Below are 27,996 nucleotides of genomic sequence, written 5' to 3' on the forward strand. Positions count from 1 at the left end.
TTAAAGTGCGTCTACACTGCAGTGCGATGTATCGTTAGTTAATCGTGTTAATAATCAGATGGGACTGCAGCATAATAACAAAGTCCATCACTGAATTATACACTGCACTGCAGTGTAGACACACTGAAAGGACTTCTAGAGATTTGACTGTACATTCCTACTCATAGGCTAAGTCAACAAATCGCGATTGAGGATGGTCATCTGGAACTTTGCCGATAACATATTCTACTACAAAATTGACGAAAAGAGAACGTCAGCTTAAACATGTCTAACCTCTACAACATTAAATCAAAACACCGGCTTCTGAACGGTTTCATCATATCGAATGAACATTTAGACAAGTGATCACTTGAACATAAAGATTGCCTATTGACATATATGGTTTTACAATAAGATCAATGGTTTGAAGAATACTTCGGCCGTGGAAATCGGTCTTTTGTGGTTTTCGATATAGGTAAACACTCGAAGGGCATTCGTAAAGTACATACTCAAACTTTAGCTGATTTTCAACCCCGGCATGTATATCAAAGCATCGAAATATCGAAATCGGCTTTTTTAAAATCCCCATAGATGTGTACGTACGTACATCATGAACGACCCGGCCGAAATTGCTCAAGTCGCGCTCCCTTGTTCACGGTTGCTCGCAGGCCGTATTGAAAATCATCGACGAAATTCGTAGCTTTAGGTTACGTCGATTTTAGCAGTTTCGAACATCATGGTTCTAACGATAAAATAAATATAGCCATAAAATCTCCCGTCTGTTCGTTTTAATACTATACAATAATCATTAACATTAACTATCGGATTAAAAAACATCGGCGATGACGATTAAACAATTAGATTAAATCATCGGTAATAATAATTACGATAATAGCGATTACTATAATATATCAATCAATTAACAAGGATCATACATAATTCAATAAGTCACTGTTAACGAATCGGGACACGGTTCAACAGTTCCTGAGTTTCGATTCGACTCGGGAGCCAAAACATTGAAAATGAACTGATTTGAATAAGTTTAAAACCCACTTCAACGGAACCTCGTTAAAACGAACTCGGATACAAAGATTCATCGGATATAACAAATATAGAATTGCGTCCCAAGTAAGAGAATTTGATCAATTCTATACCGGTTATAACGAACATATTTTCTGGAGAAGTTTGCTGTAACGAGGTTGCACTGTTTATGCAGAATTTGAAACATTAAAAAATGTATTTTACTTATCAAGAATTGAAATCAAAATACACCACATTTCGAAATCTCACTAGAGATCTACGTCAGGTGTGACGATGATCACCGTACGATCACTAATCAGAGTCCGAAACCTCTTGTATTTTGATTTTAATTCTTAACAAATAAAATTTGTTTTCAATCTTTTTAATTCTGTATATACTGGGGTTTAAACTTATCACATGGTCTTCACGTTAAGAGAGTGTTCTACCAAACACACAACTGCCGAACCGCGTCCAGATTTTGATTAAGTGATTGAAACTACACTCATTTTTGGTAGAACTTGAACATTTTTGTTGTTGTTGTTGTCGTTGAAAAAAACCCGTATTTTTTATGTACATTTCGTATTCACAATTTCGGTTTTAAAACAACACGATTTTATTTATATAATATATATATTTATAGTATATATATATATATATGTATGTATAGTATACATCGTATAACTAACACGCCTCAACAATGACGACGTTCATCCAGCGAGTTCCCCACGGCGACCGGGGCGTACCCATGCGACAATAGATGGTTACTATCAGATTTGATTCGTAACGACGCTTTTTAAGATCTGGTTAAGGTCGTATTTACAGAGATTGAGGCATCCTCCCCCGGCAGGGATTCGAACCTGATGGCATCGCTGGACTCAGCCACGGCACGAAACCCTGCCGCATTAGACAGAAGGCGCATCCCTGCCGGGGGAGGACGACATTGAGGGTTTTTTTTTACATCGTTCAATAAAAATCCCTCACTCTAAGTAAAGAAAAATGGAATCTACTGAATTTCATTATTCGGAACATTACGCGAACTCGCGAAAGGCAATAAACAAACATAAATAGCTACGTCAAATTTTATATACGGAGATCATTCGAAGTGGATGGTTGATATCGAAACCTATTGAAAAACCAATACGAAAACGACGACACGGAAAAAGATCCAGACAGAAATAAACTTATTTCCAGCAAACTAATCCAGAGGGAAATAACAATTCCATTTCATATACGAGTCAATTAACTAAAGTGCTCCTATCAAATCATTTCCTGGTTATGAATATTCTCTAGCCGCCTAAATAAACCTTTTGCCGTAACGACGAAGGTTTTGTCCGATTAAAGGTATCAGCGACGACCATATTTTACATTCTAGAGAAGTTCGGCGCCGACCAATTTTTCTTTAATTCGGTGTCATGATTCGAATTCCGAGACTGTTTCGCCATCTATTGAAACGCACGGTACTACATTACGGATTTAAACCACATCGTTCTACAGTAGACCCCGCCTAAACCCGTACATTTGGGGACCTTCATTTTTCTACTGAATTAGGCCGTATCGACCGGTACCTAGGCGGAGTCTACTGTACTGTAACTCCCCGACGCGTTGTTTCTACTCTCATCGAGGTTGTTACTTTACACTGAGCGATATACGATTCCTAAATATCCATCGATTTTTCTAATTAATAAGATAGTACTCTAATAATTAATATTATCCATAATTAATACTAATAATGATGATTATTATTTATTCAAACGACTCGTATGTGTGTGAGTGATGTGGTATTTACACAATGATCTAGTAGAATACATATATACATCCTCTCTTCGGGGAATTTGAGTCCTCGTGGTCTAGCGACACTCCTGGGTCCTCGTGACACTTTATCAGTCCTCGCGACACTCTACGCCTCGCCATGGCCTCACGAGGACTCATACCATGCACGAGTCCTAGTGGCCTTACGACAATTTGCTGAGATTGGAAAGCATTTCATATTCGAGGTTCATCATAATACTTTTTCACTCCCAAACTAATCAAAATCTTCCAATGCCGCACAATTGTTGCGCGCTTTTTATATACCCGCTAATGTCCTCTAATTAGACCGGTAAGGCCAAGCCGCGAGAATGTGCACCAGACTTGAATAAAGTGCGAAGTTTGCCAGGAAAATTGCCAGCCTCACGAGGCCATCAGGTTCAACAAATCCCCGCCAGATAGAACGACATACAGAATGAAGCACCATATTCATTCCATAGTGATTTTTAATACCGATTTTTTTTTTTCAATCACTTCACAACCACCTTAGTAATTCTCTCGATACAACACCGTCGAAAACATCTACTCGTAAACTTAACTTCTAACAATCATCACCCCTGCACGTAACCCTTTTCCGTACAAGGAGGCCCGACCTCTGTACACATTGGACGCTTTATCTTGCCTTTGGCTGCTACTGGCTCGTAATAATTCCGCGATCTTCCCCGTTCAATGCCGTTAAATTCCGAGCTTTTCGGCTTCGAAATTCCCCTGGATTTAGTTACTTTACACATATAACACACGTGATCTTCAACACACAGCAGACGACGCATCAAACGTGTTCAACCGATTCTCGGGAATCGCGCGTACACCTTCCCCCGCAGCTGCCGGAGCAGGGTCTATCAGAACCGTAAACCTCATCGATACGTGACACAGAAATCTTTCCACCGACTACACACACGTACTCACGCACGTACGTACGTACGCATGCACGCACGTACGCACACCTTCCCCTGATCGACGACGTTTCTATTCGTTAACAACTAGAATTACGAGAACCGCGACGAAACTCGCTGCGACTATATTTACACGATGGTTTCGCGCGAAGGTTTCCGTTTACGAGTATGAGCAACATACGTAGACGTACACAGACGTACGTTTTACATGCGATTAGATTCGATGAGGAGATTTAAACCGAGGTCGCGCGGAGTATGACGACGTTTTCCGACGCGGGTTAAGTGAGGCCGATACTCGTGCACGATTTCACCGTTCGATACAACCACAACGATATGACTAGAGTCGTTAAACAAGACGCCACCTGGTGTCCACGCGATGAAGTATGATTGTTTATGTGTAGACACACGCGGTCTTTCTTCGGTGAGATGAGACGGTGACACGGCGTCGTTTGTTTGGCTGCTGCGTGAGCGTGATGATCTACAAAACAAGCAAATATTCATCAAATTAATTTTTTACACATATAGAGGCTAATTGACACATTGGCAGCTGACTACAAGTTATCATGCAGGTTTGGTTTTGCCATCATTGGTTTTGCCATCAATGCCAATTTGACTTATCTCATAGTTTTGGTTTTGCCTTTAATGCCACTACGAGTTATCTCGTAGTTTTGGTTTTGCCATAAATGCCACTACCAGTTATCTCATAGTTTTGGTTTTGCCATAAATGCCACTACCAGTTATCTCATAGTTTTGGTTTTGCCATCAATGCTACTACCAGTTATCTCATTGTTTTGGTTTTGCCATAAATGCCACTAAGAGTTATCTCATAGTTTTGGTTTTGCCATCAATGCCACTAAGAGTTATCTCATAGTTTTGGTTTTGCCATCAATGCCACTACGAGTTATCTCATAGTTTTGGTTTTGCCATCAATTCCACCGACACAGTTCCTGATTGGCTGGCAATGTGAACAAACGCCTACTTCATTCTCATTACTCATTGGTCAATTTTGAACAATGGCCGACTATGTTATTGCTCCATTTCCACCTATGAGATAACTCGTAGTAGTGACTGGGAAGAAATACAGCGGTAGTGAAGCTATTTGAGCCAACATGCTTTCATCATGTTACCCACTAGACTAAGCTAATACAATATACCTAGATGGCTCCACTATTATTATTTGTAACCCTCATCTTAGAAATTCAATAGCTCTGGTACCGTCCTAATAGAGATACAGTAGTCAAGAGGTTAACTAACGCGTCTACCAATGAGGCACATTTTGCAGCCAACATGCTTTCATCATGTTACCCACTAGACTAAGCTAATACAATATACCTAGATGGCTCCACTATTATTATTTGTAACCCTCATCTTAGAAATTCAATAGCTCTGGTACCGTCCTAATAGAGATACAGTAGTCAAGAGGTTAACTAACGCGTCTACCAATGAGGCACATTTTGATATTCTAATACACCGGGCCCAATTCTTATAGTCACCACAGACCATATTTTCTCAACTGCAGAACCCTGAGGCTCGCAAAACTAACAAGCCTTTAATCTCCAGATCGTAATTACATAGCATAGAATAGAAGATGCCAGCACAACAACCACTATCTCAATCTCCAGTTTATCTGCGGATGCACTTAAGAAAGTTTGAAAAACCAATTCATTTCCGCACAGGAAAAGTAAATTTACGCAAAGCCGTTTCTAATCTAACTACGCCGGTTTGATGGACATTCTCACGTGGCAACCGATTCAAACGCGGTATTCATCGCGGCATGCTAATTGCGAGGCTGTATGTACCGACAAGCATAGCTCTATATAATAGCATCATAAAAGAGATTATATATTTCATAAATATAGTATAAATCGTTTCTCGGGTTAGCTAGCGGTATAGGTATGATTCGTAGTAAATATTTGGTTATAGTATTAACGATATTTAAACGCTCACATACATTCCATATAAATTTTTTATAATCAATACATACAGGGCATTCCAATACTACAGTTTTAGATAATAGCAAGGCATATGTGGTGGAGTGGTTTCTATATACAGTAATGTCCGTCGAGGAGTAGTGGCGGTAAATTTCCCCGTGACAATGGGAGGGGGGGGCGAATTACCAGCTAACCCGCCATTTGACATGAAAAGCTTTCAGTCTTACCAAACGTTAAATTTATTTATTTTCGATCAACTTAGAACTGGATTTTAAGGCTCCCGAATACACGTAACATTGTCACAGGGCACCCACTAAAAATAGATTCATCTTTCTACTCATTGATCGGCATATTTTTCATTAATAATGGATTTATCTTAAGAGAAATGCGTCGAGCATCTATTCAACTGACTATAAGTAAACTACCAGTAAATGAGAATGAACTGATTTTATCTTTTAATCGTGGCCACTTTCCACCTAATTACAAATTCCACAAGTTTTCCCTGGTTTTTCAACACACAAAATTCCCTGAGTGAATCTGCGACAGGTGGAGAAATTCATTGGTTCCAATAAAATGTCACATTCAATTCATTTTTCATGAATCATGTATTGATAAAGACATGTATAATCGATAGCATATCCATATTTCCAGGGTTTTCCAGGTTTTTTTTGCAAAACGTGTACAATCCCCTCGGCCCTGGGTTCAGTTCCACAGTTCTGAGTTAAGATTTGACTCAGAGTTAACTCATTGAAAATGAACTAACTTAAACTCAGAGTTAACTCTAACTCACAACTGTGGAACTGGGTGCTGATTTGTTATCAATCTTTCTGATTCCCCAAGTTTTCAAGGTCACAGACCGCTCAGTGAAGTGTAAATATAGGGTACGGGGTACGCTGGGGGTTTAAAACTAGACGAATTATGTTATTAGTAGCGCCCCCTCGAGGACATTACTGTAAACAAGGTTTAAACTACATTCTAGTTGTTATGACGGACGGGGCACATCGAGACAGATACATTACCATTGAGTTGAGTATTGTCTAGGTTATGTCTATACGACGAGTCAGCACCTTTCAACGGATAGAAACAATTGAGTTAATTGTTAAATCAGACGAAAAGAAGACACACTTGCCAGGATCCTACGAGATCCACCTAGACGGCTGTATCGCGAATTCCTCGGCAGGGATTCGAACCTGATGGAATCGCCAGACTCTGAACGGGTCTGAAACCTTGCACGATTAGCCCCAGTGCGCATTGATGTTTCATTTTTTAGTCGGCGCTATCTGCGAATTTGCCTCCGTGCTTTTACATTAATCTGATCTTGGCATCAAAGTTTATGTGCGAATAAGCCGTGTAAGTACCTGCACATTGGGCTAATCGGGCAGAGTATCGCGATGCTATCGGGTTCAAATCCCTGCGGAGGGAGGATGGATGATTCAAGCTCAACATAAAACTGCAGCGAACAGCTCTTTCTATTTTTAAATCGTAGAATTCCGCTCGAAGCCGTCACGTGAGGAATCGCAGATCGGATACCGGCAAGTGAGGAGACAAACTTATAGATACTTGGTATAGAAAATAGACATATAAGAGATAGGAGAACGAATTCAACTGAAGATGGACACGATGTTGTACGTACTTCCGAGGACATTACGAAACACGAATCAAGACACACTTCTCGCTGAGTGGGGACTCAAAATGAATCTTAATAATAATGAATTAGTAACAGGACTCGCTGCTGACTTGCCAGACGTTCAAATCCCGGCAAGTCGGCAACACAGTAGAATGGAGCTATGAACATCATGCATCTCAGAACAGGGTGAAAAATAAAAGAGAATCTATGTATATATATATATATATATATATAATAAGGAAATAATTTAAAATAGCGCGAATACTATTGCGACTACGTACCTGTGCATAAAAATGTGGGTTCACCAGAATATTGGTCGTCCATAGCAGGCAGCAGATATGGACATCTATTTTCAATCTCAGTACAATAATCCATGCAGGGTACGATGAGTTGCCCGGCTCTATAATACGGTATGTGATATGCGCATAACCAATCTTTGTATGCTTGCTGTAACGAGATACGCGGATAGGAAAAATATAGAATCATAACTTCATGAATTTATCAAACACTGAAACATGGAGAGTCTGGTTGAAACGGTTTAATCATACAATTTGGTTGGGTTAAAATCGATATGCTTCTTGAAGACTGAATTGAATGTTTCGGTTAAACTGCGCCAAATCGACCTAGTCTGTGCACACATGATCAATTCAGGCAGTAGATACAATCGATGTTATTGAAAATGTGGCTTTTGATTTGATTTGAGTTCTATGGTTTTACGATACAAGACCCAGTTTTAAGTCATGAAATGGGACTTCCATCCGTCCAGGGCGTGCAGTGTTCTCCATGTACCGGAATTCTAAAGGGGCAGCATTCAGTGAGGCATACATATGACATTGTGGCTGCTGAATGGGCAAAGCTTTCGATCCCTCAAAAATCCAGAAAATTAAGCTTAATTTTGGGATGATCTTCTATTTTTCGCATTAGCTCAATATCTTTCAAAGCTATTATCAGCACTGATAGAATATTGACATCCACTCCGGTAGGGGCAGAAAATATTCTATAAGGGTTGGCCGATTTTCAGAGGGGATGGTGGATGTTAAAAAATGAAAGGGGTGGCTGCCCCTCTTAAATCTGTCGTGGAGAACACTAGCTTGTTAGGGGGGGGGGGGGCACTGACCTTGCATGTATGACAATTTGATGTATGAATGGCAGAATATGAGGTTTCGCAGTCCGTCCGATCCATGATGTTCAAAAACTGGCAGTAAATCTTGTTCACGTAGTTGTCGCGGTCTTCCAAATCTTGAAAACATTGCTTGCATTGTTGATACGAGCCCTTAAAACACTGGCTCATCGTGTCGTTCGGGATAACACTATACACCGGATAGTGACCGCAAAACCGTAACGTCGTAGTCCTCGCCAGTTTCGTGCGTTGATCGTACCGTTCCGAACGCGAACACATTTCGTCGCTTAAATAACGATTTAGAAAAAGGCACTGACCGTTATCTCCGCGGCGATAGTCGTTATTGTTGTAGTTGCGGTACGTTTTGTTGTAATTGTTGGCGGTACGCGGCGTAGGTGGCGCGTTCGGGCACGTCACGCTGAATTCGACCGCCGTGTTCGACAAACCGAAATTGTCCGTCAGTAGTATTGTGAAGAATAGCAACGAGGCCAGACTGCGGCGCCATCTTTGGAGAACATCGCGTATCGGCTTATATAGTAGAACGCCATATTTAAAAGAAAGGGGCATATTTTGTAAGTTGAACAGCACACGATGCAGTCTTTACGAGGAAGAACATTTATACTCCGTGCTTCCGCGATCGAAGCCAGCCTGATTGTCGTACTGATGAGAATACTGCGAGCCGATCGGTGCGTCGTCGTTGTCGCTATCACCGTCTGTTGCCGGGCAACGGCGCGATAATCGGAGCGACGACGTAGTTCGCATTCGCGCGCGCGAACATTTCCTGATTTTCAGATCTGCGATTCGGACTTTATTCAGTTCACCGCGCGGAATGGCTGCTGTTCCTTATTTCCTACTTTCTGCCTTTCTATTAAACCCGATCGGTTTTTTATATTTCTTCCCGCAAACCCGAATCACGACGCACCAATTCCAGGAATATCTAGCATTATCTAAATCACAGCAATGATCTACACATCAAATGACTGAGGCATCGAATTTACCGATTTAAAGAGAAATATGAATTATAAACCTACAGGCCGCCTAAAACAGGTTATATTTTGTGGATTTACACCAATCAAGGAGGGGTTCCAACAATGGCCACTCGTTTCGTGCTCTGTGTAAAATGCAGTGGGTCTATTTCGACGACGGTACGGAAAACGAAATCGGCAATCTATGAACGGGAGACAAGACTTGCATCGTTTTCGTGGGACCAGTTTGTGTTTGGGTGTGTGTGGTTTGTTTTGTCTGATCGGCAGCGGCGCAGTTCCTCTCCTCTACATTTCTATCGTGTCATCATCGACGGTGTAGTAGGTGACATCTTCAGTTGTGTAGTAACTCAGTAGCAGCAGCAGTACGGCGGCCATTGCAGTTGGATTTTTATAGCACATCCACAGCGCGCATGCTCATTTCATTAATCCAACGACAAATGTTAATGTAGCGCCACCGTCAGATGCCGTGAGCAGCTGGTCCAGCATCAACGAGCAGCTCTCTGAGCTCCCCTGCTGCGGCCGTCAGATGCCGCGATCAGTCGGTCCGGCCAATTTGTCGAAGAGGTCCCTTCAGACCGCATTCAAGATCAGTGCCCTGTTACAAAAATAGTTCTATTTTTTAAGTCCCGATTTTATCCGATTCGGAGCATCTGTTATTTTGGCATTAAGTCCCTGAGGGAACGTTCCGGAAAGCACGTGCGTTTGTTTACATAAAAAAGCGCGCCCTACAATCCGAGCCCTGGGGTTTTGATTGGGCCACTAACGCTTATTAGTTGCAAATTATATTTTCAACAAGAATGCTGCCAAAAGCAATTGTGCAAATTCTAATTACATGTTGGGTATAAAGACGAATAAAGTTTTAAATTGAATTGGTCTCAGGATTAGACAGTCAGGTGCTGCCCCTATACTCATCGTTAGCGGTGAACACGTGAACTAACTCGGCTCCAAAACACTCCTGCTGTGGCATGCGAGTAGTGAGTTAGTTCGCAGACTCGCCGTCAACGATATGTATAGGGGCAGCACTTGACGGATACGGACTAAACCGATTGAAGTGTTGAATTGAATTGAAACTTTCTAAAATCAAAAACAACTCGTTTTAGCTGATTCATATGGAAGACCTCAGACGACATACAAGATATGAGATATAACATACGAGATATGAGATGCAACATACGAGATACGACATATGACATACGAGATACGACTTATTTACAGTACGGGTGTCCGTCCGCTAGCGCCACCGCAGTGTATGTTTTTTCAATATTTACTGCATATAAATCGTTTAACATGGTGACGCGTACAGTCATCGTCAATTATATGAAAACCAACATAGTCAACATTTTATTCAAACCAGAAATAGATTTCTTTTGGATAATGGACACCTGGACCGGACACAACGATATTAGGCCATACTGTGAACACCCTGGACTAGGCGCGCCGCCGGCCGTTCCTCTCCCGCGGGCGACGAAAAGTTTTTCAAATCACAAAACTAAAAAGATATCAAACTGTTCAAGTTCATAATATTATGCTATTTCTTGTCTTCCTTTGGTCTTAAAACGGCCTGGTGTTCAGGAGCCGGGGTTCCGGTTACTCAATGCCTGCAGAAAAAATAACTACTGTTCACCGCCCGCCGTAACCGCCTGCTTTTCTGCATCAGAAATCAAAATTCTAAAAAAAACTCCGCAGCCGGAAATCCCGGCCCCCTTGTACCCCTCATCCGCTGTTTGACACCCCTGCCTGAGTTCTTGAATCCCAAACAACCTGGGAACCCGTACATCGCCCTGGTATCCAGATTAAGAACTCCCGTGCTCTCTCTCAAGGTTTGAAATCCCCAGCTAAATTCCATCCCTATCGAGCTACTGGGGCAGACTGGTGAGTCCACTAGACCAGCCATTGAGAGTCGAGACTGGCCAGTTTTCGCTAACCGCCAGGGCAGTATGCGGTACTGTCTTTCTGAAGCCATAGTCTGGGGTCCTCCCCTGAAAATTTGTTCAATTTAGGTACTTGTGTATTCTGAGTGCTTTTTGGCTATCTTTCTTTTCTGACATCTTTCATGAAAAGGGCCAATGGCTGAATCTGAATAACTTTCATAATCGGAGAATCCAATTTAAGATCATTCTTATCAATTGTCATGGTCAGTTTTAAAACTGTTTATTGACAAAAGTACAGGACCCACATGAATAAGTCTTCAGCAAAACACAACAGCTCTTACATTTGTAAAGATAAGAGATCCATGGAAATATCAAGTAACATTTCTTTAGACCGGGGAATTAGCGGAACACCGGAACGTTGCTCGTATGGTGCGTTTGCACCCGTCGCAAAAAACGTCGTGATAAATGAAATCAGCTGGACTAGGGCCAGGAGCTGAGAGTGATACAATGGAACTCCATTCTGATATTTAATGAATAATTCATTCAATAGATCTATGTTATCTTTAGTATTTTTAATTCATGTCCATGTTTCAATTCATTCGTTGAAATCATAGTACACTAAACACAGATTCCGCGTGTGTCGGACTTTTTTTTAACTCTTTGGTCATCGGCATTCGTAATATACATACATCTTTCATTTTTCATCGAAAACCCTCGATCGAACGCGAAGTTTAAACCCTTGACTAGGCGCAATTCTTAGTGACCACCAATTTGAAGGGGCCATGGCTAACTCTTTTTGAGGGATTTTTGTACACTCAAAAATGGAATTTGAGGCGTTTTTGGTGGATTTAGGGGCTGTAGCCCCGTATTTGGAGCCAACTCGAATCACCGGACCATCGGTGTCTCACACTACTAAGAGTGGCCGCCCACTGATGTCACAGCGAGAAGCCGGTCCCCGGGAGTGGTTGATCGAATATTTTTAAATATTTTTCGTTTCAAATGAAACGTTTTTCGCATATTGATATTCATAGTTAATGTATACGCCACTGCCTGCGCACGTGTCGTAGTATACGCCGCAACGCCGAGTAGATGTTGAAAAATATACACTGCGGTGGCGCTAGCGGACGGACACCCGTACTGTAAATAAGTCGTATCTCGTATGTCATATGTCGTATCTCGTATGTTGCATCTCATATCTCGTATGTTATATCTCATATCTCGTATGTCGTCTGAGGTCTTCCATAGATTCAAACAACAAAACGACAAGAAATTTATATGAAAAACATATTTTAGAAAGATGATGATTCCATTGAATCGTCGACTGATGCTTGAAAAATAAAAAGTGAAGCATTTTTTGACATTTCTGATTTTTTTAGTTCCATCCATTCAAAAAATCTGGTTAGGCCTAACTAAATAGTTCGCTTGAGCCAAACTTTGCATTCTAAATAATGATGGAAATGATGAAAGACGATGACGATGAAATAGTTGGGATAACGGCGTTATTTACGGGTCTGGCGAAACTGAGTTTGAACGAGGTTATACGCGATGCGAATCTCGGCGTCGATCCGTATCACGAACGACGCGTCGCGTTACGGCGATTGAAAAAAACTACGTACGACGCTTACTTCGAACAACTCAGACTTCGCAGGTTTGTCAAATTAATTATTAATAATCAATGCTGGTAATAGTTTCACACTGGACGAGACTTTTCTTGAATATTTACCAATACACCCAGATCACTAGATACCCATTTAACGGGATATTCAATTTGATACTCAGTTCAATTGATACCAAGTTCACTGGATACCCAGTTGACTGCTTACCCATTTGACCAGATACCCAGTTAGAACTCACTGGATACCCAGTTAGGACTTGATCCCATTTGATCAGATACCCAATTGATTGGATACCAAGTAAGGACTGGATACCCATTCGACTAGATCCCTGTTCACTGGATACCTAATTCAGACTGGATACATACCCAGTTCACCGGATACATGTGAATTTTATTCTGTTTATAGAAATGAACCGTGCGACGCGGCGGCGCGAACCGAGCTGAATATCGGACCGTTTAACCAAGCGTTAGGATACGTCTTCGAGAAATTTCGATGCCAACGAAAGTTTGACGAAGCGAACAAGATGGAGGATTTATTGAGTCGACTTCAGTTGTATGAGGGTACGTGTGCAGAGGTGCATCGGGGGAAGGCCGGGTTCCACAAGAACAGAAAAGGCATTTTTCGGATAAACTAGCCTTCCTTGTCAATGGACCCTAGTGGGGTCCCTCCATCATAACCTGCATATTGGACTCATCGTATCAGTACCGGTATTTGATATTTTTGAAGAATTGAACCCAAAAAGACGCAAGTTCTGATATGCTGATTGTCAAATTTGCAGGTTTTTTACTATTCGGTCTTGAAGAAAGAGGAAACTTGTGGAAAGGCAGGGACCCTGACTTCTGAGACCACCCCCTAAATCCTCCCCTGGTGTGCAAGTTCATTCAATTTTGGTTTCACCTAATTGTACATGGTTGCCACAGAACAGGGAAATTGGGAAAAACTTGGGAATTTTGAAATAATAATTCCCAGTTGGAAATATTTGGGAATTTCAAAGATTTTCGTCGAATCAGCTGGGAAATATTTGCTGTATTACATTTGCTGAAGGTAACTTTCTTCAGCGATTTCCCTTGAAAATCATCTTAATCAACCAGTTACCACTAAGATGTTGACTGTAGAAATTTTGGTATCTGTTCATTTCCGTTTGGATAAATTGAAAAATTACCCATGAAATACTTGGGAAAAACCTGGGAATTTTTGATTTATCTAACTGTAAGAACCATGGATTTAAGACGTGTGTGTTTTTTGTTCTCTGTTTAGGTGATTCGGGCGCTACTGTTAAATCAGTATTATCGATGTTATTGAGTTTAGCCGAAGCAGACGACGATGTTCCGCGAACTGGCGGCGCCCCCTGCCCGATACTCGGAGACGTTCTCATACCCGTCGCTCAGAAACCGAACGTGTTCGTTATTCCAGATGGCGCTCCGGTCTACGGCGATACGAACGTCCGGCCGTGCCGCGATGATAAATACAATATATCATATACTCACTTCCCAGAGTAAGTTCTAGTTGTATATATTGTCTCTTATAAACCATTCTCATCAATTCAGATGAGTTCATCATCGATTCCAGTGTCCAGAGTCTCTACGACTCCTTGATTCCTTAAAAATTTCTTCTAAACAGAAAATGTTTTTAAGGATGCTCGAGAATGCCCAAAACTCCTTCAATTTTGAGAAATGTTTGAGTGCTTATATTGTGGATTGGCTGGTCTGTGTTTTAAGGACCGTATGTGTCTATTTTCAGTTATTTGTTCAATGCTGTTCCACCCATTCAGAACAACAACAACAACAACCCTTACATCAAAGATTCCATTGATAAAATGAAGGTAAACTTTATTTATACCTCATTTACCGGTGTTTCTTTAACCCATCCTTTTTGTACACCTTGTCTTGTAGACCAGGTAGTGTCCCTCTGTCTGAGAATAACAGCCAGTTTCCACTGTTATTTGGTTAAGTAATGGTTTGACACTAAAAGTTAGCAGGGACAATCCCTATTTTAAGATCAAAAAAAAAAAAAATGAATGTTTTATGACCCAGTAATATCCAGAAGAAGTTTTAAATGGGTGGCTGCCCCTTTCAAACCCCATCTAATGGATATTACTGGGACTTAAACCATTCTTACTGTTTGCCCATTCGCCTGCGGCAGATTCACGGGAATTTTGTGTGTTATAACATGGAAAGACCAGGGGCAAAACTCAGGGAATTTGTAAATGGGCGGAAAGTGGCCGCCCTTTAAATGATATGTTGTATTTTTGTTTGTAGTTGTGTAGTGTATCTCCCGGAATGAGGCACCAGCACGCAGCAGCAGCAGCAGCAGCTGACGATGACTCATACTCATTGAGAAACAGACGTACTCTGTTCGGAGCGTTCACCTACGGCGTCGTCGCTACGACCGATTTAAACATCAAACTAGAAATTCCCGACATCGACGAGGAAAATCTCGGGTTCGTAAATTACAAAAAAATTCACGATAATCACAAATTTGAGAATTTTTCGCTTTCTAAGTAAAAAGACCTCTTTAATATGGCGGATGAATTGATCAGGGCAGCCACTTACATGCGTTCATAATCGATGATATTGAACAGAAAGATTATCAATCTGACAATTTTGAGATCCCTTATTGTCTAAATTATGTAAATCCTAAGAATTATCTGTATCAACCGCATTCATTACTGTTTTAACCAATTTACCAATTTGGGATTTTTAACAAAGTTCGCTGACCTCTCTCGTAGTAGATAGAATTAATGATATTTTCTCTATCTTGAACCAATTCTAAATCTAATTTTTCAGTGATTCTGCATTTCCTAAATATACGGAGGTAAGTGAATTTGAATATGTTGAGTGCTCTGCGTAGAAGGATAGCTTCAGGTTTAAAAGATGATTTTCTTTTCGTTTCATTAATATTCATCGATGTTCCTTTTTTCATATCCGAAGAAGAATCTCAGGCAACACGAATCGGAAGACGAAGGTTTAGGGACCGATTCGGAATCGGTATCCTCAGTCGAGTCGAGGATGAAATTGCGATCGCCGTTCTGCGAAGAATTGGATCAGTGGGAACTGGCCTTACTGTATAAACCGAATACTCACTACACCTGGGAAACGAGAGGAAAGTGAGTAAAGTTTTTGATGTAGAAAAAAATTGAAGCATCTGAAAAGTCATGAAAATGCTTGAAAAATTCAGAAAAAGTGTCCGTCAAAATACTTTGGCCCCTTTTTATGCCTTAAAATGTGCAGCTCAGAATTTATGCATAAGCTATCTGTGTTGAAGTTTAAGAAATTTGATTTTAATGTTGTGATCAGTAACTGTTTACCGGTATGTTATATTTGATCTTTACATGAAAAATGTGAAAAGTTATGCGAAAAAACTGATTGTAAGAATGTGAAAAAGTCTGAAAATTCCAGAGTTCATCAATCTGATTCATGGCATTCCTGAATTGGGTCCTATCGAGTGTTCCTCTGCGGTTCTAGCTAAATTATGATTAATTCACGACCCATATATTCATCATTTTCAAATTTCAGACCGTCCGAAAAGGAACAACCGTATCTAACCGAGGCCGGACCGGAAGCGTTCGATCACGTGTGTTCAATCGTTAATGGTTGGTTGAGATTAATAAATCCGGCTACAGTTCACATTAGTGAACGTATTGTTACGATGAGCCAACTGATCAAACATATACAGTACTTACTGGTCGGAGTGCCTTCTGAAACATTCTCTTTAAACCAGGTCAGTAAAACATACGTATCTTGGTGAGTTCATTAGAATCCAGTGAGTATGTTAGAGTCCAGTGAGTTCATTGGAATCTAGTGAGTTCATTATGCGTTGTGTTACAAACTCCCTGAATGTAGAATTGAAATATCTGTGCTAATATTCAATTTGTTAGTCTTGTGCTAAACAGGGTTCCTACGGTCTATCAAATCCCTCAGTCAGATGACCTTAAATTCCAAATTCAATTTTGAGGGAACACATTCAACAAAATACCTAAAATTCTTAGTGTTAGCCCTCAAATACTCCTCAAATCCTGAAAATATTCCTTGGAAAATATTTGTAATCACACATTTATTAAAAGAACAAGGTCCTTTCATACATTGCGTCTTTGCTAATTGCTTTGATTGTACACAACACGATGGGTTATACAGCATAGTCTGTTGTCAAACAACAATTGATATATTTACAATTTCAGGCAACTGGTAAATTTACGATGTACGAAGGCGTTAAAATCTCCGGTTTATCGACGGAGTCGTTGCGCGCGTCGTGTTCGGAATTCATCGAATGCGGTGAGAGTTGTCGTAAACTCGATCGTTTCGCTCATCAGACGTCGAAACTATCGTTTTACAGTAAGGGTAACGTGTTCCAGGCGTTCGCTCGCGCTATACGCAGATACCTCTACTATTACAACACAGCCGTGGCCTCCGTACCGAATCATAAAACCGTGCTCGAGATGAAATGTATGCTGGAAAAACTAATGCGCCAAATCGGGTAAAATGTTTTGTAAAATTTTTGGGTATCTTTCTGGTTTAACAGGGTGGCCACTTATCTGGACATCAGGGACAGGTCAGGATCAAGTAAAAAAAAAAACAACTTGCATGTCAGGGAATAGTCAAGGAAAAATTAGGGAGAAGCAAGTCAAATAAAAATGGCCGTCCTATTTAACGGGCCCAATCTCGGCTATCCTTGCTTATTTCTGTCCAACTCGTATGTACCACCTTCAAGTCTGTCAACTGTCAAGGGTTCGCGACTGATCTTTCGCATATTTATTGTTACCTCGCTAGGTATTTGGTTGGCTTGTGTAAACTCGATTCTCTCGGTTCCGGTCAAGAAAGTAACTTCCCGACTGTAAGTTTCTAACTGTGGGAAAGGCCAGTTTAACCCGCGCCCCTCATCTACCTGTACGTACGATATCTCGTTATTTCTAGGGGTTGAAATTGTTGATGTATTTGTATGAACACACGCTCGCTAACTGTGCCATGGATCACTATACGATGTTACTGTATCTTCTGACGAACTGTTGTGTGCCGTTTACCGTGTAAGTTATTTAACTCATTTAACTGATTGAAAAACTGAAATAATCTCGATTCAAACTGCTCGGAAATTTAATCGTGAATATGATTATTTTATGTTTTCAGGTTTTTGAAAGACTGGATTTTCCGTGGCATCTATAAAGATGCGTTCAATGAGTTCATGATAAAAATGAATGAAGATCATCTATACAGCCGAGGTACGTGTTGTGTTAGCTGCAGATTTGCCCCGAGTCCTGGGACCATTTCCGAGAAGCTTGAATATTGAAACTTCTAAATCGACTTCAGTAATGAAGACCCGCGTCGACCACTAACCAGCTAGATGGCGTGTATCAATTGGTCAACTCAATTGAAAATAAAAAGTTCATTTTCAATTAACTTTCATCTAAGTTTTGGGCCTCCCCTCATGAAATCTGCAAAGAATCTGAAAAGAAATCCACGATTGTTGTTAGAAATGATACTGATTAGTGAATCTGGCGTAATCCTTGTTTCTCCTAATCGGTCGGTCATTTTGTAAACTGCAATAAAATTTCTAATCAGTTCATTTCTATAGCTGCCGGGTATGTTATGGCTAGCTCGATCCTGATTTCAAAAAAGTAATAATGTACAGGGTAGATACGCGGCTGGCCGGGTTGACTTTAAAGCTCAGTAGAAATGAGAAAGAAGGTATCAATTTATTTTTAGCTTTAGCCTAAAGTCGTCATTGTTGTTGTGTTTGTAGATAAATTCTACTGGACTCATGGTTATGAACTGCTGCCAGATGAGACGAGCTTTTTGGGTAAAATCATGACTGATATCTATTTGTGCGGTAAATCGGTGAATCTGCTAACACTGTGCTGTCCCGATGTGAGTATTAAAAAGTATTTTTTCTTCGAATTTGGTGAAATTAATCCCGGGGACGACTCGCTGTTTTGCTGCCGGCGGGTGTAGTGGGTTTGAAAGGGTCACCAAATCAAAAAAAATCAAACGAAATCTACCAATTAGACAGATAAAAGGGTAAATCCCTATTTTAAGATCAAAAAAGAGATGAAACTGGTCAGTTATACTGATAGCTGGGCAGGTTAAGTTGATCCAGCGTAACTATACAAATCGATAGCATTCTGACCAAAATCAGTCAAGTAGACTTAAAACTTGAGTGCGTTATACTTGCTATATATTGCTTATTAAGCGCAGTGGACTTTAGCCTTCTATAGACGAGTGCTGGCAGTTGATATCTATAAGTTTTGGTTCGTTTTCTAATTGCAGCATTTCCTGGCCAAGTCTCACCAAGTCGTACCGCCGGTGTATATCTGTTTTTCCGAGCAGCACCTTTCGACGATCAACTCGAAATGCCGTCGTTACGTAACCTACATGGAAAACGAAGCGTCCGATAGGGTGATGACTCGGTAAGTCTGTCCAACTTGATTGGACATCACCGCAGGAAAATCTTTTCAATTCAATTTCATCTTAATTTGTATATTTCTATACCCTTCATTTCATTAACCATCACATCATTCTCAATTTCATCATTACAACCAATTTTTGGTGTGTGAAGCCAATTAAGGGTCTACAACGGATTTGGCTAGTCATACATCTAGCCACATTAAGTGTAAAATTATCATATTTGTCTACTCATTATTGTATTATTTGCTTGTTTATTGGGTTTATGTCGTTTGGATATTGGCCTTACCAAGACTACCCTAATGGATTGTTGATTTAACCTAATGATGGGACCTCGGCCTTTGAAGTGTTGCCCGCATACTGTAAACCAGCCAGCAGGACTCGAACCCACTTATCACTCAGCGCTGATAGTGAATGCAACAGTATTATGCCTTATCCCACTAAATTATGACTAAATTATTGAAATATGGTAAATATCTATAGGGTTGAAATGCTGAAAAAAGCTGCTGAGAAGAAGAAAATGCGCGTGATGGAAGCGAGGAAGGAGGCGAATCTGCTAGTTCACAAAGTTCAAGCGAAGAACCTCGAAAAACGAAAAGCGGCAGACGCGAAAAAACGCGCGGAATTCGCTTTCCTTAAACGTCAAATGGAAAAAGATCTCGTTGTGAGTATTTTGGAATGACACCATTTCCTCGCATATAATGTCATAGCGGCTAATGGGACCAAAATTGGAAAAGAAACTACAGTCAACCCATATCAGTTACATCAGGGATTGACTGCAGGTTTATAAGTCATACAGTTGTGATTGGTTTCTTAACATATTTTTGGGGCAGACAGTTTCAAGATCAGATGTGTGGGTTTTTGATCTGAAATCTTTGCTGAAAATAAATGAATAAAATAGATTAATTTGTAGAATTGTTTGATGAAAATTTATTTACAAATGTTTTTTTTTTCTGCAGAGGCGTGCGTCGGCCCAGGAGAAAGAGAAAGAAGATGATATAGCGATAATGGCCGTGCTCACTGAACAGGAAGATGCAGTCGATCCAGAACTGAAACGGTTGCAAGAAGAAGCTAAGTATGAAAATTAAACCCATTTCAAAAATTTGAGGAGACTAAATACAGTGTAACATTGGTACAATGAACTTTAGGAGACCACAGAGACAATATATTGGTTATAACTGTTGTTTCCAGAATTGTCCTATTTGGAATGAAATTCTGTCTGTTTCATGCGATAAATCATTTCATCCAATTCATGAGGTTTCACTGTACTATACCTGAGGCCTACTATTAGTGTATCAAACACCATAGAGATCTAAGATTAGATGATTTTGAAAAAAAAGACTATGATACGATTATGTTCGACCACGTTTAAAGGTACTTTTTCATGTCATTTATAGGGAAGAATTGGTCGAAAAATACCGTAAACTGATGGAAGAAGCTGAACTTCGCGAACAACGAGCTTTATGGAAGGTGAAACGAGCGAAATTAGCGGAAGCTCGACGACAGTTCTTCGAATCAGACAAATTACAGGTGAGTTTAAATCATTGCCTCACAAGATTACGAGGTTTGCTTATGATGATGTAGCAGGTTATTTACAGATCAGAAAGATGTATTTTTCCCTTCACTGTGGGGAAATCAGGGAATTCTGACTCTTCTGAAGTCAGGGAATTTGAATTTTTAAGGCCTTGCTGGCGTTGAGTGGCAAAAGAAACCTCTTAATAAGAAACAGCCCCCACTGAGGATGTATGATTTAATCAGGGAATTTTTGGTCAAGGGTCCAGGAAAATCAGGGAATTTTGGGTTAACTGATGTGTATGAACCCTTCTGCAGGAAGTTATCAAACTTTGTCAACAATGTCTACTTCACCATTTCAGCATGACATGCCTGATTACACAGTCTCTGGCATCGAACCAATAGATGTTGCGAATTTACCTCCCTGGGCGGCAAAACGTCTTACCGACACTAAAGAGGATATGTTGTCGATTGAGAATTCAGAAGTTCCTGTTTCTGAGATACAGGAGGATAGAAGTTTACCGAAATGGGCTGCTGGTCGCTTAAACACCTCAGCCACAATAACAATTACTGATGAACCCGTCGATGGGATTCCTGAAATGCCCAATTGGGCTCAAGAACGTCTTCACGAAAGTGTGACGGTGGACGCAGGAATGAATGGTGGAACAGACACAAAGGTAGATAGGACAGATGGAACTGTGGATAGAACAGATGGAACTGTAGATATCAGTGTAACAGCTGCAAATATTGTTGAAGGTTCTGTGAATAGCACTGAGCAAGGTGCGACTACTACCAATGAAGTCGATTCAGATTCTGCGAATGTGAAAGCAGATATGGCTCCGGGAGATGTAAGGGCTTCGGATATGGATAAAGCGAATGTGGTCAGCTTCGAAGGAGATATTGATGACATTACAATATCTCAGGAGAAAGGAGTTATCGCTACTGGTAAAGGAGCTGTAGGTGTAGAAAGGGCTATGGATGCAGCGAAAGGAGCAATGGCAGATGGAGATTTTGGTTCCGTAGATACATTGAAAGAAGAAGTTGCAGGTTCCGTTGAAAGCTTTATGACAATCAATCGAGTTGATGGCGAAACTTCTGTGGAAACTTCCGATATTTCTATAAGTATATGTACTGATCATCTAGAAATGAAAGATACCAGTCTGGAAACGGCTTCTTCTCACATCACCGACGAAACCGAACAACTAGATCTCGATCAAATTAGATTACGAAAATTCCACAATTTGAACATCCACGGACGCCACGCCTCGCAGCAAACCGATACGTCTGAGGATGCATCACCGCGGGGATTAGTGTTAGATAATCCGTCTGATGAAACAGAAGGAGGAGTGATGGATATAGATTCGAGAGCGGATCGGTTTAGAATAATAAACGCTGCAGGACGACATGCCTCGCAGCAGACCGGCTCGGATGTCATCATGCCTGAAACTGATAAAGAAAGCGATGATTTGGTAGGCTACAGTTCACCGTGTGCTACGGCAGTATGTCCTGGAGAACAACGTCCCGTCAGTTGCGTGTCTGATGAAACAGGTTATCATTCCGAACCAGGAATGGGTAAAGGTCAACAGAGTCCCGGCGACCGAAGGTCCGCTGAATCGACGCAAGAAGTTAGAACTCATAACAGGTGGAGTGAAAACGAACGTCTAGACGTCGAACAAATCAGACTGAGAAAATTCCAAAGTTTGAACATCCACGGACGCCACGCCTCGCAGCAAACCGATACGTCTGAGGATGCGTCACCGCGGGGATTGGTGCTAGATAATCCATCTGATGAAACAGAAGGCGGAGTGATGGATATAGATTCGAGAGCAGATCGTTTTAGAATGATAAACACTGCTGGACGACACGCCTCGCAGCAGTCCGGCTCGGATGTCATATATCCTTCATCGGTCGAAACGGGGCCGCGATTAGAAGCCGTAGAATCACCCGCCGTTGTCGGTCCGTTCATGCATGACAACGAAAACGAACAAATCGATGAAATTAGAGTCAATAAGTACAAACAGATGAATAAACACGGCTCTCATGCCTCTCAGCAGACCGGTTCAGATATCATCATGCCGAAAACTGATAGTGTCGCCCCGGTTGAAAGTGACTATGCCGTTAGTTATGGGTTCAACTCGCCCAGCTCTACCGGAGTGGATCGAGTAGAACGTTCGTGCAGTCATGTTTCCGATGAAACCGGGTATCATTCCGAAGCTGGTGTTCGTAGATCACAGATCGACCGGAATATCGAGTCATCGCAGTCTGATAGCAGACGCGGCGCTCTCGGTTATATCTCGCAGGAAACCGAAGCCTCGGATATAGAAGGAATTCGTCAGGATCGATTCAAATATCGTAATCTTCAGCACGGGCATCACCCGTCGGAGCAATCCGAGAACGTTTTACGATTCGACGAAGGGATGGCGCGCGCTTCGACGCCGAAGACGCAGCACGGGCGCGGACTTACGGATTCGGTGTTTGAAACTCCAACTGGTTCTGACGATCACGGCCCCGTCTCACACCCGTCGACGGAAAGCGAAGAAATGTCGGAGGCTGTTCGCTTGAACCGGTTTAAAACGAGGAATAAACACGGTTCGCATCCGTCGGCGTCGTCGGTCGAGAAGTTACTTTATGGAGCGAAAAATGACGACTACAATCCGTCGCCTCTTACGATCGAAGGTACGCGAGGTCTAGAAACCGATGAATAAACCTTATAACAATCTCATTTCGACACCAAAACAGTTCTCTAGATATGATTTTTGTTTTATAGAAAATGATGAAGAGTTTGATAAAGAAACGGATGAGGAAATCGCGGACGCTTTCATCAGTGAATCAGGAGTTAAACCATACCATTACCCGGATATTGGTGAGTTGTGATATGTACTTGATGAAGAGAATAGTTCATTATTCAAAAGCACTTTGAATTAAAACAATCTCAAAGTTTCATTACGGAATATATTTCTAAAAAGTGGCTTTTAAGACGCTCTGTAAATAGAAATTCCTCTAGAGCGTATTTTGTTGTTCTCGCTGGTGACAAGTGGCACAAAGGACCTCTTGAGAAGAAACAGCCCCTAATCTTATAGTTTAATCGGGGAATTCGAATTTTTGGCATCTCGTTTTTGTGGATGACGAATAGCACAAAAAACTCCCTAAAAGAACCCTGAATTGATTTCATTGTCGTGTGATGTTTCTGCGTCTGTTACAGGTCTAGAACGAATGGGTGAAATACTGAAAGAGGAGATGACGCGCAGTTTAAGTTCGCCGGTTCCCGAGATCGAGCATGTCGATACGTTGCGTTATCAGCCGCTCGATTCGCTGATGAATAAATGCCTCGCTCCGCCGATATTCGCCCAGATTTCGCTCGTCAATCGAAGCCTGTTGAACTATTTCTTCAACGAACTCGAAATCGATCGTCACTTCGAAGCATTGCGCATGTATTTGTTTCTGGAAGACGGCGAATTTGGTCAAACTCTAAGTGATTCGTTATTCGAAAGGGTAAGAATTATTTGCGATTTATGAACCCCTGATTTCTAACGTTTTCTAACTATCATTGTTTACCATCAACAAAGTTATCCTTATAGAATCAGTTAGCAGCAAACTGAGTACACAATTCAAACTTGTGGCAAACTTGCCGTTACAGAATGTAATATTTTGATAGTATGTTGAAAAAATCTATAAAATATGACCTTGTTATTATTTAGAAGTATTTCTTATTGCCATTATTTATGATTACTTACCGTTATCTATCATAATCTTTTATTATTCATCACTCAACCTTTTTTCCCAAGGGACTTAAATGTCCGCAATGATTGCTAAACCTTCATGGCTCTGTTCAGACTCCTCTAATCAATTTCCTATTTCTATCATGTATTTATTGTAATGTTTCAATCAATTGATGCTCAAATAAATCTTACGTTATTGATGGTTCAATGTTTTCCAGCTATCGACGGACTGTATGCCACACGAGGTGTTGAACCCAGTCTCGTTGAATCGAATATTAACGAAAGCTTTGCGATCGTCGATACACGCCGAGAACACTTCTCTTACTGAAAATATCAGCTTCAGAGTTAAATACATTCCTGCCATACTACAACTTAACAGTAAGTCCGGTGAAAACTAGAAAACCTGGCATTCAATTTGTGAATTACCGCATTTTCTGTCCTTGCAGAAGATAATTCAAATATTATTTGTTTTCTATTTCAGCTGCCAGTGCCATCAACTGTTTAGATTTACAATACAAAGTGAAGTGGCCCTTGAACATTGTAATCACCGACAATTGTTTGGACAAATATAACCGAGTTTTCACTTTCATGTTACAAATGAAGAGAATAAGTTGGATCATCAAAGACATCTGGCATCGACTGAAACACGATGGTAACGTATTCAATTGTGGGTTAACTGTCAAATATTGTGTAGTTCGGGGTTCTGCTGATTGGTACATTGTTTAAATATGGTGTGCTGTCTTTCAATGATGTTGTACTACCATCTAACATCATGGACTGCCTCCCAACCACGATGAACTACCTTCCAACTAGGCTGGACTGCCTTCCAATGATGATGAACAACCTCCGCTCATGTTGGTCTACCTTCCAATCGTGATGGACTGCTTTTCATATTGGACTAAGTACCTTGCAACCATATTGGACTACTACCTTCCAACCATGTTAAACTACCTTCCAACCATGTTAAACTACCTTCCAACTAGGCTAGAATGCCTTCTAACGACTATGAACAACCTCCTGTTGGACTACCTTCTGATCATGATGAACCACGTTCAATCATGCTGGACCGCCTTCCTATCATGCTCTTATTGAGTTTTCTATGATGATGGACTGCTTTCCAACATGTTGCACTGCCTTCCAAGCATGTTAAACTGCTTTCCAATCATATTCTGCTCTGCCTCCTATCATGATGGGCTCACCTCCTATTTTTCAGCGACGGTCAACGATATGACACGATCAGTACAGTTCCGCCACTTACAGACGTATCGACATGAAATGGATCATTTTGTGCACACGATGCAGGGTTATCTATCGACGCAGGTTATTCACGTTACGTGGAAACAGTTTCAAGAAGATCTCGATAACAACGTACAGAATCTCGATGATTTACACGAACGACATTCCGAGTATCTCAATAAAGCTATATTCAGGTACGAATATCCCACTGTTTTCTATAAAACAGATCTCTAGCTGGGGTGGATCTAGGAAAATTGGAAGGCCAGGATCTAGAAGATAAGAAAAGGCACATCCCGGATATATCAATGTCAATGGCGACTGGTGGGCCCCTCCTTTGGTATTAGATATTTTTGATGAAATTAACCCAAGAAGATGCATTTTCTGATTTCTGGTTTTCACCCCCTAAATCCACCCCTGCTCTGGTCTAACACAAGTTATTCTTAAGCAGTAGAGGATTCCAATTTTGGCAAATGGGGATCACAACGCATGGTCGGACAGTCTAGTATAGCCTCCTATTGTTGATTTTCAGATGTTTATTAAACACGAAAGCTGCACCGATTATGAAAGTCATCCAGGACATATTCAACATCATCATCCGTTTCCGATCGCAGATAATATGGTCACCGTGGAAACTGAAAAACGATCAGATGGTCCACGCCGGATTTCTACACGCAAAAGCGTCCTACAAATCATTCAAACAATACTCAACTTTTCTATTTCAAGGTTCGAATCTTCATTTGTTTCTAGTTTTACTCCTTTGCACGCCAAACACTACACAATCTATAGCGCCTGGCGATACCCAATGTGTTTCTTACGCGTTGTATTGATATCTATTGTTTCAGTTGTAAAGAAGTTGACTCTGCGAGGATATCAACAGATCGATCTACAAGAGCTGCTGTTACGTCTCAATTACAACAATTACTACATGAATGACGCCTGACTGTTTGTCATTAGTAGAATGTCTATTCAAGTGAACATTCGTTGTGAACACCCAATCTTCAGGTCAACTGAATCTGGCTTAGGATTAATAATTCTGTATATTAGATGAACTAGAAATGTTTACAGTAAATCAAATTTAGTTGCGATATATGTATATAAATTCTGATAACATTATCTAACAGCGTGTGGTGGTGTGAACATCATGAAAATCAGAGCTGCATACTTTTCTTTTTTGCTGAACTCTTGTACGAAATACTAATTTCATTTGATAAATGCCTTTAGAATGCCTAAAGAACAACTGCTTGTTGATGTTGGAGGCCACAAACATACTTTTCATATTAACAAAAATTCGATAATCATCGTGAGATTAAACTATTTCGTGCTGGTCATGTATTACGTGTAAGGAGGCCGCCTATACTATGTGGTACCCGTTATTGTGTTGTACGTTATTTGCTGGACAAATATAGAAAAATGTAAACGGTCTTTGGAAAGTATTCTTGTATATTTGCATTTATGTGTCAGTTTGAAACGAATTTTGTAATACATTTACAATTATATAATGAATAAATTTGTGTTAATTCATACGAATTTGATTTGATTTTCATTCTGGAAACCCGGGGGATATCGGCGACCCGGTCTTATCAGAGACAGGGTTTTGCGCCTCCTGTGGCCGTTCGGCAATGCTGTCAGGTGCGAATCCGTCGAAGGAGAATGCCTTCGCGACTCTGAATGCAATCGCTACCCATTGAACGAAGTTATTGAAATCACAAATTCTGAAGAGAAAATTTTATTTCATCAAGCAGCAGCAGTTGAATTGACATTTAATATACAATTACATGTAGTATATTGCTTGAAAGAGCTGGTCGCGGTGTAGTCGCGGTGTACCGGTAGATGTATTAAAACGATAATAGTAATATGTATATATTTATCAAATGTTGACAATCTCGTGTTTATGGTTGAGTTAATTAATTACGTGACATCCGTAACTATATATGCGAAGTAGAATTATCGAGAACACCAGATCACCTGGGTGCATATCAAAAAAAGGATGTTTATACAATATTCCAGGTCGCCCGCAACAACTTTAGACATTCTGAAAAGAAGTGGAAATGAACACGTTTACCACCCTTTGTACATATGCTCACTTGATATTTCTCAGTTCTTCCCAAAAACTGTTAAGAATGACGTAATGATTATTGATCCGATCATCCTCCAACGGCAGGGATTCGAACCTAATGGCATCACCACTGTTCGTGCCGTGGCTGAGTGTAGCGATGCCATCAGGTTCGAATCCCTGCCATAGGGAGGATGATCATAATTCTGATTGCTATGAATTACACGCATCTTTA

General features: G+C 40.8%; 2 protein-coding genes across 3 annotated transcripts; one reads left to right on the forward strand and one right to left on the reverse strand.

Annotated features, from left to right (window-relative positions):
• Nucleotides 1–3,038: 3,038 nt before the first annotated feature.
• LOC141911084 (NALCN channel auxiliary factor 1-like) lies at nucleotides 3,039–8,657 on the reverse strand. 2 transcript variants are annotated; one of them, XM_074802045.1, is made up of 4 exons: nucleotides 8,374–8,657; nucleotides 7,538–7,703; nucleotides 6,649–6,696; nucleotides 3,039–4,176 (listed from the first exon to the last, which is right to left on the reverse strand). In XM_074802045.1, exons 1-4 carry the CDS (start codon nucleotides 8,653–8,655, stop codon nucleotides 3,977–3,979), a joined length of 696 nt encoding a protein of 231 aa, XP_074658146.1. In that variant the 5' UTR covers nucleotides 8,656–8,657; the 3' UTR covers nucleotides 3,039–3,976. The 2 variants fall into 2 exon arrangements, with proteins under 2 accessions (XP_074658146.1, XP_074658147.1); XM_074802046.1 differs by lacking the exon at nucleotides 6,649–6,696.
• Nucleotides 8,658–12,483: 3,826 nt separating this feature from the next.
• On the forward strand, nucleotides 12,484–27,142 carry LOC141910593 (gamma-tubulin complex component 6-like). Its single transcript, XM_074801284.1, has 25 exons — nucleotides 12,484–12,881; nucleotides 13,255–13,409; nucleotides 14,107–14,344; nucleotides 14,590–14,671; nucleotides 15,108–15,289; nucleotides 15,636–15,663; nucleotides 15,780–15,955; nucleotides 16,365–16,569; nucleotides 17,027–17,322; nucleotides 17,616–17,679; nucleotides 17,760–17,869; nucleotides 17,970–18,061; nucleotides 18,583–18,707; nucleotides 19,107–19,246; nucleotides 19,725–19,905; nucleotides 20,201–20,316; nucleotides 20,639–20,771; nucleotides 21,116–23,429; nucleotides 23,521–23,616; nucleotides 23,956–24,245; nucleotides 24,691–24,850; nucleotides 24,954–25,124; nucleotides 25,686–25,902; nucleotides 26,238–26,431; nucleotides 26,551–27,142. The coding sequence occupies exons 1-25, from the start codon at nucleotides 12,682–12,684 to the stop codon at nucleotides 26,646–26,648; spliced, it is 6,063 nt and encodes a 2,020-aa protein (XP_074657385.1). The 5' UTR covers nucleotides 12,484–12,681; the 3' UTR covers nucleotides 26,649–27,142.
• The last annotated feature ends 854 nt before the right edge of the window (nucleotides 27,143–27,996 follow it).

The sequence above is a fragment of the Tubulanus polymorphus genome, chromosome 9, assembly GCF_964204645.1.
Source record: "Tubulanus polymorphus chromosome 9, tnTubPoly1.2, whole genome shotgun sequence".
NCBI classification, from domain to species: Eukaryota; Metazoa; Nemertea; class Palaeonemertea; order Tubulaniformes; family Tubulanidae; genus Tubulanus; species Tubulanus polymorphus.

Excerpts from the sequence above, each read along its gene's own strand:
- LOC141911084 (XM_074802045.1), bottom strand. The coding sequence starts at position 8,655 with ATGTGTTCGCGTTCGGAACGGTACGATCAACGCACGAAACTGGCGAGG. Across the intron at positions 7,704-8,373 it reads CAAATTGTCATACATGCAAG|CAAGCATACAAAGATTGGTT; the intron begins GTCAGTGCCCCC and ends ATCTCGTTACAG. Across the intron at positions 6,697-7,537 it reads ACCCACATTTTTATGCACAG|GTGCTGACTCGTCGTATAGA; the intron begins GTACGTAGTCGC and ends ATCCGTTGAAAG.
- LOC141910593 (XM_074801284.1), top strand. The coding sequence starts at position 12,682 with ATGATGGAAATGATGAAAGACGATGACGATGAAATAGTTGGGATAACG. Across the intron at positions 13,410-14,106 it reads TCGACTTCAGTTGTATGAGG|GTGATTCGGGCGCTACTGTT; the intron begins GTACGTGTGCAG and ends TTCTCTGTTTAG. Across the intron at positions 25,903-26,237 it reads CTCAATAAAGCTATATTCAG|ATGTTTATTAAACACGAAAG; the intron begins GTACGAATATCC and ends GTTGATTTTCAG.